General features: G+C 34.9%; 1 protein-coding gene across 3 annotated transcripts; it reads right to left on the bottom strand.

Annotated features, from left to right (window-relative positions):
- Positions 1–10,461: 10,461 nt before the first annotated feature.
- Positions 10,462–14,543, bottom strand: LOC144716196 (BTB/POZ domain-containing protein). Of its 3 annotated transcripts, XR_013584838.1 has the most exons (4): positions 14,174–14,543; positions 12,486–12,963; positions 10,771–10,894; positions 10,462–10,698 (listed from the first exon to the last, which is right to left on the bottom strand). XR_013584838.1 is itself a non-coding variant. In XM_078591283.1 (3 exons), the coding sequence occupies exons 1-2, from the start codon at positions 14,414–14,416 to the stop codon at positions 12,511–12,513; spliced, it is 696 nt and encodes a 231-aa protein (XP_078447409.1). In that variant the 5' UTR covers positions 14,417–14,543; the 3' UTR covers positions 10,462–10,766; positions 12,486–12,510. The 3 variants fall into 3 exon arrangements, 2 of the variants coding, with proteins under 2 accessions (XP_078447409.1, XP_078447410.1); XM_078591283.1 differs by lacking the exon at positions 10,771–10,894 and having other exon boundaries at positions 10,462–10,766; XM_078591284.1 differs by lacking the exons at positions 10,462–10,698; positions 10,771–10,894 and adding an exon at positions 11,478–12,001 and having other exon boundaries at positions 14,174–14,526.
- Positions 14,544–14,798: the final 255 nt, after the last annotated feature.

The following is a 14,798-nucleotide window of genomic DNA, read 5'->3' on the forward strand; positions in this document are numbered from 1 at the left end:
AAGCCAATTACTCATCCATGTCCTTTTAATTTCATTTAAATAAGTATTAATTCATTAGTATTCTCGTGTGATGTTTGTAATGAAGTATCTGAATATGTGAGCTGACATAGTGAACTATGATGAGATCCTACTAATGTGATCAATAGTGTCTTAATATGTATTCTAAATCTTCCTACTGGATGGATACTCAAACAAACAATCAAATATCTGGAAAGAGCAAGACTTCATGATCCTACTTATCTGGAAATAACAAGACTATATCTGGAAAGAACAAGGCCTACAAAGGTGATTGAGTGGTCAACATGGGATCATCCACCCTTCGTATACGAGGAGATAGAATCAGGAGAGAAGAAGCATTCAATCCCTGGCCAGGATAGTGGAGATATTGGAGAAGGTATTCTCCAGTGATCTCTATCGCAGGCATCACTAATTATTTGAATAACATATTAGGATTTGAAGGTAAACCATAACCCATCATTTAGGAGTCTCTCCTAGATCAAGATTTTACGTATACAATAAATGATGATGATAAACGTTCGATGAGACATTTTCTTCAATACTATCTTTTGAAGCACATGGTGTGGCTTTGAGCCCATGGGATTGAAACTTACCTATCCATTGATTAATTAAAATACATGTTGACATAGTTAATTATTAAAGTTTCCCAATAAATGTTATTGGGCTATTAAATTTATTAATTCGACTGATAAATTTATTAATTAGACCGTTTACATAGAGAAGATCTATGAACGATTGGTGGATATAATTAAAGTCATAAGGATGTTTTTTTGTAAAATTCCCAAATAATAGTAGAAAAGAAAAGGGGGGGGGACACCCATTTTAGGTGCCCAAGAGAGTAAACTTGGGCACACCCATTTCTTCCTTTCTTCTCATTCCACTCACTCCACTAGTAATAACTAATGGCAATGACATCTAATAGATCATAAAGAAGAGTTGGATAAGTAAGGGAGATTTAGACATCAAACATGTAACTTGATAAAATCTTCTGAGGAGAAATTAAAGAGCAGAAATAGTTTACCACAAGGTGATAAGACCATCCTTGGAATTTTTAGTTAAATATGATTTGTCTTACATATATTCTGTTGCATTTAGTTTTCAAATGATAAACCAAGCATTAAGAAAATCACAACAAAAAATCAAATATGGGAACTAGAGAATACTATGAGAGAATGATATTATATTCGGAAGAGTCCTGCATTGAGAGAAATATTTAACATAATTAAAATATCTATGTAAAATACTGAGTGCAAATCCATTCTTTAAATAATAAACATTGGAATAGACACTTAAAGAAAACTAGAAAGACTAATGAAAATAGAATTAAGAGATATTTGAATTCAAAATATACTGGAATTAAAATATAAGTACATAAGAAATATGATTAATTCAGAGAGAATTGTGTCCATATCAGGCATGATATAAGGATAAAAATAAAGAGGCTAAGATGTTGAATTTATGTTTTTACTTTCACATTAAAATTAGATAAGCTTACCCTCATTCATAAATTTGGATACAATAGGTTATATGTTAAATAAATGCACTGATTGAGTCCGCAAAAATGCCTAGCGGCTACCGCAGGGTTGACTCGAACGCCTAGAGTCCACCGCTCAGTTCTGTTGGGGGTGGTCTGCACAGTGAAAGTGCTACGAGAGATGGCGCACCCGATCCCACGAAGAGGACATCGTGGTTGACCAGATGCGCAAACAATTACGGGTTGTGGAAGACCCAAATGACCTAGCCGTCGCAAATGATCAGCGAGGGTGCCAATCAGCCTTCGTGCATGCATTAAGCATTGGCGAGGCGTTGCAAGAGCGATACGGCGGGTCCACCTTTGACGGAACAGGTTCCCGCGTGTGATAGTGCTCGCTGACGGGTATATGACAGGGGGAAAAGACGTGTTTGGTGACCGCGAGCAGGAGGGAATAGAGGCCATCTACAGGCAAGGGATGGACTCTCTCCCTCCTCTTCTCCTTTTTAACCCTTCCCTTCTTCTTCCTCTCCCTTCTCCTTCTTCCGTGACATCTGAACACCAAAGTGTAACTTCCACAAAGCAAAAACAGATCTACCTCCGTTCGGTGCCCATCATGGCCTTATATAGGGCCACGATGGGCCATTTACAAACGGTCTAACAAGGGGCCCAACTGTTGGGTTTGGTGCCTTGGTTCAGCCATGGAAAACACGTTTCCAAGGATGCAGAAGCATGTCGATCGATTCACGATCGATATTTAAAATGAAATACTGAATGTACCTTTTGGGGAACTTGTTCCACCCTTGACTTTGCCGCTCCTAGATTGTTCTAAAGCTGTTCACGCATCCGGCCTCTAGAAGTATCCACGCGATCACTTGGTGCTTGGATCTCCACCTCTTCCTCTTCAACTCTTCTTGGAGACTCTCTCCTTTGTTGATGTAAATAATGAAGAAAGGGAGGGGCTCTCAAATCAGGCTTGCATGGGTGCTTAAAATGAGATCTCTCTCCTTCTTTATATTTCACTTAAGGTTTTTCTCAAAAACCCTATAAAGTAAAATATATCCACCAATGCCCTTATGACCTTGTGCGTGTGACCCTCTAGGCCCATATATCACTCTAGTTAATAACTTTAGTGGCCCAATAACGTTTATTGTCTAACCTTATTAATTAACTATATCAACATATAGATTAATTAAATAAGGATCGATTTAACCCAATCGATAGGTTAAGGTTCCAGCCCGTGGGGTGCCAAGCTACACCTCATGCTCTAGAAGATACTGAGTACTCTCGAACTCTGTCATGGAACCTTTAACGTCATCAGTTACTGTATATGTATAATCCATCATCCGCACGAGACTCTTGAACGACTTAGGGTATGGCTTATCGTCAAACCCTAATCCGTTATTCGATTAGCACTGATGCGTAAGAGGGATCATTGGAGAACGCCTTCTCCAATATCCTCACTACCCTGGCCTGGGATTTTTCTGCATCGTCTTCCTTGAGTCAATCTCCTCTTTTACCGACGGCGGATTATCCCATCCTGATCACTCAATCATCTCCGTGAGCTTCTTACTACATCCAAGCTATGACTTGTTTGAATCCCATGATAATATGCTCGTGAGTTGTAGTCAAAATGTAGTCGTCCATTCACGGGATGTCCGTGGTGTCTCAGGTCAGTGGTTTACTTATACAACTGTGCCATGAATCAACCTGATTGACATTTAGGTATAATACCATTCATGGATTCATGTGGATCAATTAAGTTAACTCTTTCTCCAAAGAGCACCCACTATCTGTCCTTAGTGTCGCCACGCTAATAGCCACAAGATCAGCTATACTTATCGTATAAGTAGGATCAACTAGTGCTATTCTATCAAGATAATTTGATATTTGTCTCGACTATCCATCGAATAGGAATATTTAGAATACTTGTTTAAAGACTAGTGATCACAGTATTATGATCTCATCATAATTCACTAAGTCATTGCACATATTCATGGACTTCATTATAAACATCACACGGAATAATGATGAACATAAATATTTTATTCAATGAACTTAAATAAACATGGTAGTGTGATTGGCTTGATGGCCACATAATATCTATCACCACTAGCTTTGCAAAGGACCTCATCATATCATCTTCAATAATTTGTATACTCTTATATGACGGGAGGATGATCCCCACATGAGCACTCAATCATCTTTTAAACTTCTTGTTGTTCGTGAGCTTAGGAAATCTAGAATTCTAGGAACAGGAACTTCTAGTTTCGAGTTATGTTTAAGGACACAAACTATTTGGTGTCTTATGTTTAAGGACCACTTACACAATTTCAGGGATGCGTACAAATTAAGTTAGTGAACTCTATCCACTATAGACTACCCACTAGATGTCATTAGTATCTCTACACTAATGGATACATGATCAGATATAAATCATCACATCTGTGTGACTAGATATTGTTATTCTATCCATATATTTTGATATCTTTCTTGAGTATCATTTCAATAAGAATGTCGAGAATGTAAGTCTAAAGACTAGTGATTTCCCTATGATGACCTGATCAAATTCAGTGAATTTGATCATCTATTAATTGGACATCATAAGCATTACAAATGTATTGTGATGAATATATTTAATTGATAAATACTAAAAAAATATGTTGTGTCATCAGTTTGTCGGGCACATATATTTCCATCACATCTTTATAGTAATAGATTTCTTGGACTTATTTGTTTGTGTTTTTTAATTCTATATTTTTTTATTTGTGAGGCATCACCTGCCTTCTAATCATATAAATAATTGACAAGGAATCACACATTTAGTTCCTCACCTGTATTGTGATTATTCTATGTCTATCTTTCATTTGGTATGGAAAATGCATAGGCTTAGTTGGGGGGGTACTATTTAAGCTATGTTTTGTTGCATTAATATTTTAAAATTTTAATTTTATAAAGTGATCTTAGAATGGAACTAAATAATCGTGAAGTTATCATCATGATCTAGAAATTTATGATTATTTCATTGTATAACATTGTTTATTTTTTTACTAAAGTGGGATTATGGTATTCAGGGGATAGAAAATAAAAGTTTGGCCTTTAGACATAATTTTATAGTTAAATACACACTTACAGTGGTCTCTTAAGAATAGTCCCAACAGTTCTGTGCCTTAATACTTATATTATATAGTGATTTTATGTCAAGTTACATGACTCTAATAGAAAGGAACATAATCTTTAATATATTATATACCTGCAAGTGTATAGTGATGTGGGCTATCTGGGTTGTTTTACTTCAGCAATTAGACAATCTTAACCCAAGATACCCGTGATCAGTACATCACATTTCCTCTTTTCTTATTATTTATATCCCAGCCCATTATTTGAGGAATATCTGTAAACATACCAAGATAATAACTATTTTCTGTAATATTTAATGCTAGAAAAAGCAATATAATACTCCTATAATAACTTTCTAAGGGGCTGTCTTACTACAATAATGGGGAGAAGGGTAATAGCTCTATCATAAAGAAAACATATTAGAACATTGTAGGGTTTAACATTAGCAATATCAGGTTACTCATGAAATTCCTCACTCATCTAAAGATATGATAAATGAGAAATATATTATATTGATTAGTGAATTTTACAGAATTTGTTTTCCTGCATCTGCTTCACCTTAAGTCAGTGTGCAGATTTCCGAGACCTTAAGCCTTAGGCTTTCTACCTACTGCTACACATTTATATCTTCGTGGATAACACCGCTGGCCACGAGATTTTATCATTCTTCTTCATTCGCTGTTCATTGACCTCGTAACGTGACCTCAGAACCTAGGCCAGATTAATTAGAATAGGCGTCATTAACAAATCATATAGTTAATACTCTAATACGCTTCTTATATATTAAAAAAAAATCCTTATTCCCATTTTACATGATGTGCACCATCATCTAATGAATATTTATTCCATCAATATTATGCTAATTCTGTTTGGTACTTGATTGAGTTAATCGAGCTTCTATATCTTACCTTTCTCCATTATTTTCTATAAATGCTTATTTAAAATATTCATGAAATTTGAAGCAAATATTATAATTTAACATGTAACTCATTTTTTATCTGAATTCAAGTATATATCTAATTTCAAAATTGAATTTCATGAATTTATTAATTATAAATATTTGAAAAAATCCGATGTTTTAATTATTGTAAGCTTGATTAATTAAAAAAATCCTTCAAAATAACAGGTTTGATTAATCTAGTTGAATATCCAGACTTCATAATCAGTAAATTAGTCAATTCTCCATATTCAGCATGCCTCATATTCAAACTCAGTTTCGACAAATAATATGGAGTCAGCTCAAATATCTTCTCTATAATTTTGTAAAATGCTTCATTTTTTCTCAACAAAATGAAGATAAAGTTTCAATAATGATTATTATTTTTATGAAGAAAATATTTTTACTCCATTTAATGATCAGTTTTAAAATTTTAGTTATCATAAAAATGATAAACAAAATTCCATTTATTAATGAATATTCAAATATTATTTTTCATATATTAGTTAAAATGATATTTCTTATTATACCTAAAATTATTTTGAAATAAATTATAAAATTAGTTAAATATAATAAAATTCTTAGTGCACTTTAACAAAGTCTTATATAAGTTATACACGGTGTTTTTCATTATGAAATACATTTCACAAAATATTTTTATATATCTGAGATATTTGGATCATTTTAAATTTGAAATTTATCGAGTGTTATTCACCTACCAATATTTAGCTCGAAGTTTTAATTTTTGTCCAACTCAAAAATATAGTCAAAAGTCTACATAAAATTGATGATATTAAGTAATAACTCCATCCTAACTGCAATATTTCTGCATTTACTCAAATACTCAGATGATATCAATATTTTTCATATGCCTCTGTGAGTTTAAACAATTAAAACTTCATTAAACAGTGCTGTGCTGAGGCATAAAGAGCTTAATATTTTGGAGTATTCAATTTTGTATTATAAATAGTGTCACTTAAAAATAATTTAATAAAATTAAGTTATAAGTATTTAATTTGATATTTTAAAAAATATTAAGTCCATTCTTTTTAATAAAATATTTTACAATTATTACAAATAAAAGAGAAAAAATTTCTTCTGTAGGCCTTGGAATGTCTTTTAATATTTTTTATGGTATTCAAAATATCCAAAAGATTAACAAAATACACTAAAATTTCTAAAATCTAAAAATAAATTACTTTTGTCACCCATTTGAAAAATTTTGGCAACCTAGTTAAGGCAAAACCTCTAAATTTTTGTCTCTGTTTTCTAGATTTTTAGGAAGCCCTAAATCAAGAAAATAAAAATTCACCAATGATTTGAGAAGTTATGTCATAATTCCGATTGATTGAAAGAAATTCTTCAAGAAGTTTTAATGAATTTGAAATCATAGTCATTATAGAAGAGACCCAATATTTAGTTTCTGAAGTATTAAACTCGTATGAAACTCATTTACCACCCCGATCGATTTTGAAAATTAAGCCATGATAACTCTACATAACTGGTGCGGGAGATTCAAGGATAAATGTTTACGCAGTAGGATTTTTTATGGTAACATACTTTACATACATATATATGTATGTATAAGGGCTAGACGGAAAAAATATTAATCATTTGAGAAAATATATTCAGTTTTTTTAAGAGGACTACTACTCCTAGAAGAGAGTTTTAACATATGGCAATTTTTATTAATTTTATTCACATGAAGTGTGTATTTCATTGCATTGAATGAAAACATTTGAATGCTTCAATGTTTTATCTTATTATGAACATAAATGATCTACTACATTATCATATTTAATAGGGTCCAATTTTCAAATCTCTAATGTAATTGGTCAATTCCTCAGGTTTAATACATCTTAATTTTAATATTTTAAATTAACATTATGAGCTCAGGTGAACAATTCTTTGTTCTCTTGATTATATATTGGTTGCATTGTTAAAGCTTTGTACCCTATATCTTATCTTTAAGAATCCTCCAACTCTTAAATGATGTTGTTCTTACAATTAAAGTATAATTATATCAGGGTGATGTGTATTCAAGTTATCTTTAAAATTATTTCTCACACAATACCAATATAACAATGAAAACTCAATATTATATCACACAATAAATAATGAGAGGGAAGACAAAATTTTAGGCTAAAAAATCTATACTTCATTAAGGTATTGGAAATATATATTCTAAAAAAATATATTTCAGGAATTTATTATTTTTAAAAAAATTATTCTATTATTCTAGGAGAAATATTTATTGTGTAAAAATCTAGCGGATATATTTACAGGTTGATAAATCATCAACATATAAATACTGTGTAAATTTGACTTATCAGAAGAATAAAAAGACTGATTCAACTATAGAGCTTTTAAATGAAATAACTCATGCATACTGTTATAACTATACTTTTCCAGATTCATTTGTATCTAAATAAAAATAATGATAAATTACAATAATGGAAAATGTTTAATCTATATAAATGCATAATTATATTTTTATTAACTTTTATAAATGCAGTTTAAATACTTGAAATTCAGTATAAGTTATCATTCAATATTTTGCAATACAATTCAGTACTAGAAACATTAAATTATTACTAGGTTTAACACATATATATCTCAAAGATGTCTCTCCTGCTTTATGCAATTCACTTTTCATTTGTTAAACGGCGAGTCATTTTACTCAATATTATGATGTAAACATAAAATTAAATCATTTATTTTCTTAAGAAGCATGTTTATATTTTATTCTATTTAATTTTTTTGCCAAGTGAATCATTTTTTTATTGAATTTTAATACATAGGTCAAAATTATGATGAATATGTCAATTACACTTTTTATATCTCTTAAATGTAATTTTAAAATATTGGACAGTTGTCTATGAAATATTCAAACCCAGTGTAACACATGGAAAATTTTCAAATAAACCCTAGGACATTAGTGAATCAAGATTAATCATTCTAGATTTGAACATCTTTGTTTTGATGTCAACCCAATGGAAATGGAGATTAAGTTTTTAAAAATAATTTTTATTTCTAACAAATTTTATTTTAAAAATTATACAAACATAAATTTATAGTACCCAAATACAATATTTAATTATCATGTATATGTATTATTTCATATTGAGAATATTATTACAAATTTTATTAAATAATGAGTAAATTTGTATTTTGACATTAAAATTAAATGAGTCATATGTGATTTTTCTTGTAAATTCGGAGGCATGATTTAATGTATTTTTAAGGTTATTTGTCCTATCATAGAATATTTTTGTAGGATATTTATAGAGTTACCATATTTTTCATTATTAGCATCATGCTGGTTAAAAGTATTATTTCGATATCCACCTTCTTTAACTGCTGAAATGGGCAATTATGAAATAATATCATTTATTATATATTTAAAAATTTAATAACCATAGAGAAATCATAAAAAAAAACCCAATGCCTCATTAGAAAGGAGTTAAAAATCAGCTGTAGCTTTCTACAAAGATGTGCCACAGGCAGACTAGTCTAAAAGAGATTATGGAATACTGAAGAAGTATCTTTCATCTCACTCTGTCTTTCAATTGTGAATGCACTTGGTTTCCTATCATGAGTCAATAAATATTTTAACCTATAATTAAAATATTGTTATCGATTAAGAATTTTTAAAGCACATAATATATTTTTTCAACAAGATATGATTTTAAATTTATTGGTCCACACACATCAGATATCTAAGACATGTAGCCGTCATTCTTGGCGCTCAGTTTAATACTTTATTGTGTTTATTTTGATACGGATATGAATCCATTTTATCTTAATTCATCATGAAGTAATTATAATTTTTACTTTTTACATGAACCTGACATGAAAGCATAAATCTCTTTTATTAAAATTTGCTATAAATAATTTTATTAAAATTTAAATGTTGGATTCCACAGATGAATTCCTTCGGATATGTGTTTTGTGATATCAGCAAAGAGCAAGCCAGGGATCTCCCCCCTTATACTAGGGTTTCACTTCAGATATTCATAATTACATTGCATTGTCCTTTTTTAGTTTCTACTGTTTAAACATTTCTTACGTTTCTACATGTAAGCTTTGACATTTTGGATCGGGGACCAGTCGGACCAGATTGAACCAGGACCGCAAGTCCACATTTTAGGGTGGACCTGTTGGTTGGGCCGGATCCGGTTTGATGGTCAAACCGGACCGGGTTAAAATATAAATAAATAATATAATATTTTTTATCCCCAGCTCCCCCTTCTCACTGACTGCGTCGCCCGCCGTCGCTCTCGCTTTGGCTCATTTTCTCTCTCCCTCCTTCTCTTGCTTTCTCTCTCGTGCTCTCTCTCTCGCGCTCTCTCTCGTGCTCTCTTTCTTGTTCTCTCTCATGCTCTCTCTCTCACTCACTTGTTCTGTCACACACGTGCTCTTCTCTCTCTCCCGTTCTCTGGCTCTCACGCTCTCTTCTCTCTCCTGTTCTCTCTCTATCGCAATCTCTCTTCTCTCTCTCCCGTTCTCTCTCTTTCCCATGCTCTCTTCTCTCTCTCACACACACTCTCATCTCTATCTCCCGTTCTCTGTCTCTCTCACCCGCTCTTCTCTAACTTCCGTTTTCTCTTTCTCTCGAATGTTCTCTCCCGTTTCACATTTTCTTCTCTCTCTCCCTCTCTTTCTGTTAAGACAGATACAAATGATCAGCCATTGTCACATCCACGTGGCTCCAGCGCCAAGACAGATTGTGGAGATCAATCCACAACTGCTCCACGTGTCTCTAAGATTGAGAACAAGCTACGTCCCAATGCAGGGTTGGATAAACACAACCCCAACTTAACCATGGTTAAACGAAAACGGTAACAGATGACCAAATCAAGATCAAAATTTTTCTAATATATGGTGTAGCGTATGGTTTGGATCTTGATGTCAGTTATAATGGGAAGTGCATAAAATTTCTAAAAAAATTGCTATTCAAGAAGCACTGAAGGAGAGAAAGAGAGAGACCTGACCATATCGGACACTAACTCCTTCTCCCGAGCAGGAGAATCTCCGCTCCTGCTGCAACTTGAACAACTGCTTGATTTCCAGAGATAGCCCGATGAGTCTTCTGTTGCTTCATTTACAGCTTCCCAACAGAGCAGTTAGTTTGGCGCCGCACATGATGCTCCTGTGGCAAGGGTGGAGTCACTTGCTTGGCGTCTCCTCTTTGTTCTCTGATAGGACTGAGTTGAGACCCTACCAGATAGACAAGTGACGGTGGAGTGGACGTCACCTTCTAGTCCAGAGAGAGAGATAGGGACTCAAACAGTAATCCAATTTTCTTCTTGAGTGCACTCCTGAAGGTAGATTGATATGGTTCTGCCCTGAATGTACCATATGAGGAACAGGCCCACAGAAGTGATGATTTAAACTAGACTCAAGGCAGGAAGCTCAGCCTATAACTAAGACTGGTGGATGCAGGAAAGGAAAGGAGGTTTTCTTGATTTCAAATTGCTGCAGCGACTAAAAAAGGGAGCAGCGAGATCCTTTCGCCCTCATGTGCCATAGGAGTATCGATGCGATCTCTCTCTAGTCGTGGATACTTTTCTATCCTGTGTCTTCTTCTCTCTTCTTGAGCTTGCCATGTTTCTACATTTCATCCGTGAACTCGTCTCCCTTCTTGAAAGATATTCCCATGTCTGGGAGGTTTCTAGGATGCAAATTGTTGTTTTCCATAACGATCATGGATCTTCATTAAGATCACTACAAAGATCTACCCAACTTTAAAGGGAAATACAAGTCGAGTGTAAAATGACTACAATACCTCTAGCAGATTAAAGATGACACAAAACCCTTAGATACATTGGGAATCACCTCGTTTGATGGGCACATAAAGCATTTGGATGAAAATAACAATAATTAGGTGGGAGAATTTCACAAATGTGGTGAAAGGAGTTAGCAGATAGCTGAGAAAATAAAGTATATGTTTTTTTTTAAAGATAAAAGAAAACAGATGTTCAAATCTCCTGTACTTAACATGTTAAATAACCTTTTATCTTTCATGTAACAGCGTGGAATAGTGTTCTGATATGGAACCCCCTGGAACATATTTGGACAGGAAGAAGAACAATTCTTCACACATGGTTCTTCAAGCCACGTGTGAGAAGGGGAATGGATAGGACTATAAATAAGAGGACGAATAAAGATCTGTCTTGAGGTCAGTTGAAGGGAGGGCGACCTCGTGCTGGAGCGTGGAGATTCTCCATTCCAATAGGTGGCAAGATTGATCCGACTTGCCGTTCACTCATCCATTCTTCTCTCCTCTTCTTGTCCTCCCCAATCTGTATCTTGCTTTCTGCCCTGCCCTTGACACCACCACATTACACACTTTTGGCAATCTCGGAAAAATACCGTTATTTTGGGTAATTCTTGAAGTCTTTTGAGAAGAACAAAGTTCTTCTCGATCTCTTCTAGCACAATCCAACAGTATCCTACAATGAGCATATCGACCGGTATCAGACCCAGAAATGATTGCTCCAGAGTCCAACGGATCATTTCATGTTCACCATCCCATGACGAAGTCATCATCATCATTCAAAAATCTCCATTGTCCTCATCATTAAAGTGTACGAAGATGGCAATGACTATTTCAAGCGAAAATTGGGTGTCAATGATGAGATGATGAGTTTGGATGATGAGTGGACGTTAAGCTGATAAAGAGGGAAGGGGAGAGGGAGAGGAGAGGGACGGAGAGAGGGAAGGGGAAGAGAGTGAAAAGAGAAATTCAAGAGAGAAAATGTTAACAGAAAGGGTCGACAAGGATAATGATTTTGTCATCATTATCTTTGTCGCAGATGAGTAGCAATAACAACCTCATCATTCTCCTCACATCATCGTCATCAGGGACAGTAGAGACCATGAGACCTTAAAAAATTCGCTGATAAAAAAACTGACTCAAAAAACTTATTCTCTTACCAAGGTAGAAGTATGGTTCGATTCATCATTGCTCTTCACGCGCAGTGTTGGCCACTTTTGAAAGATAAGACTCATAAATTTCCACAACCAAGCGGGGCTCCTTGTCCACAAGCTCCCTATATCCTTCTCTTGCAGTAAGTGTGCTCATGTTCTCAAGAATCAAACCTAAGGCAGTCTCAAGCAGCATCTTAGCGTTATGGCGATGAGCAAAGGCCAAGCTCAAGACCGCCGTCTCACTGTTCACTTTGGAGATCATAAACTTCTCACAATATGTCTTCAGATGCTTGACTTGGTATTTTTCAGCAAGAACAAGAAGATCACAAGCCATTTGTTCGTCAAGGAGAGATTCTGCAGTGTAGAGAAAGTGGACAAAGGCCCGAAGCACCGCATAGGACACATCAGTGATTTTTATGGACCCACTCCTGCTCTCTTCCATCTCACTCTCAAGCATTGCTTTGAACACTGGTGACCGGCTCATCTGCCACAGGTAGAAGATTAACATCAAACATGGAATAGAGACTTAGACTAAAAAAAATGATATTTATCCTCAATTATTCAATTTAATAAAGCATATGTGTTTTAATGAAGGAGTATAATTTCTTTTTTAAGAGAGAAGTACAAAATTCCCTCTCATTTGATTAACTCCTCAAGCTACTTTTCTGTCAACAGTGTTTTAAGTTTTTGGTTTTGCCGAACAGAGTAGAGATTCATACAAAAAAGCATACATTGATAGATGCAAATGAAATATATCCTCTCTTGCGGAAGAAAACAATGATATTGATGGTCTAATATTCAACACATCGATAACTTTTAAACAAACATATGAGCTTGAATTTTAAAAACTGATTGCACTCATTTGATTCCCCATTCCTTTTCAACAAGTCAAGATACTTTCCTGTTTCCGGTATTTAAGGTTTGGGGTTTGTCAGATCTAAAAGAAAATCAGAAGAAAAAATGTACATTGACAAATCACATCCAACCATTAGATAAAGAACTCACTTGGATTAGCCTCCAATTCCACATTAAGGGTCATTTTTTGGCGATTCAACCGACAAGAAACGGAAAATTTTCACTCGAGGACCAGTAAAATCGACCAGGCGGATCCTGGAGATTGAAAAACATGAATTTTTACACACACAAAAAACAAAGTACCCTTGCAATGATTACCCCAAAAACTCACTTGGATTAGCCTCCAATTCCGCACAAAGGGTCATTTTTCTAGCGATTTAACCGGCATGAAACGGAACATTTTCAATCGAAAAGTATAATCGACAAGCGGATCGTCAAGATTGAAAAACATGAATTTTACTCTCACAAAAGGCGAACGTAACGTTATATTAAATACCCAAAAATCTCGCTTGGATTGGCCTCTAATTCCAAACTAAGGGTCATTTTCTGACGGTTTAACCAAGACACGAAACTGGAAATTTTCACTCGTAACAGTAAAATCGACCAGGAGGATCGTCGAAATGGAAAAACATGAATTTTACACTCACAAAAAGAAGAAAGTAACGTTTCAGTGAATACCCAAAAACCTGGATTCGACTGGCCTCCAATTCCGCACAAAGGGTCATTTTTCTAGCGATTTAACCGGCGTAAGAAGGAAAATTTTCACTCGGAACAGTAAAATCGGCCAGGGGGATCGTCGAAATTGAAAAAAAAAACAAAAAAAAATCAGGAATTGATACCAGGACGGCCTTGTGAGCGGGGATCGGGGTGCAAGAGTCGGCGGTGCGGAGGTAAATGTCGCCGGAGGAGACGGGGAGGTTGAGGTCGACCGGGGAGGAGAGGCGGAGGAAGGAGAGTTTGGCCTTGAGATCGTGGATCTCTCTCTTGAGCTCCTCCTCCGTCTCGCTCGCCTCCTCGTAGCATTCCTTGCACGTCCCCGCGTCAACCTCCTCGTACTCTTCTCTGCACGAATGGCACCACATCTCTCTCTCCCTACTCTCTACTCTCCCTTTCTCTGCTCTCTGCTCTCTACGTATTTTGTACTTATCATTCTTACTGTCCTGGACTGTGCATCTCTCTCTCTCTCTATCTCTATTCCTATTACTCGATAAATGTTTCTCTGTAATGCTCTCTCTCTCTCTCTATTTATCTCCCTCTCTATCTGTCAATCGCTGTGTGTGTTTCAGTGTGTGTGTGTCTTTCTCTCTCTATTTATCTCCTCTCTATCTGTCAATCGCTCTCTGTGTTTGTCTTCTCTTTCTCGCTCTGGCCCCTCTGTGTATCTCTCTCTATCTCTAGTCCTATCACTCGATAAATGTTTCTCTGTGATACTCTCTCTCTCTCTCTCTCTCTCTCTCTCTATAT

Source organism: Wolffia australiana, chromosome 20, assembly GCF_029677425.1.
Source record: "Wolffia australiana isolate 7733 chromosome 20, ASM2967742v1".
NCBI classification, from domain to species: Eukaryota; Viridiplantae; Streptophyta; class Magnoliopsida; order Alismatales; family Araceae; genus Wolffia; species Wolffia australiana.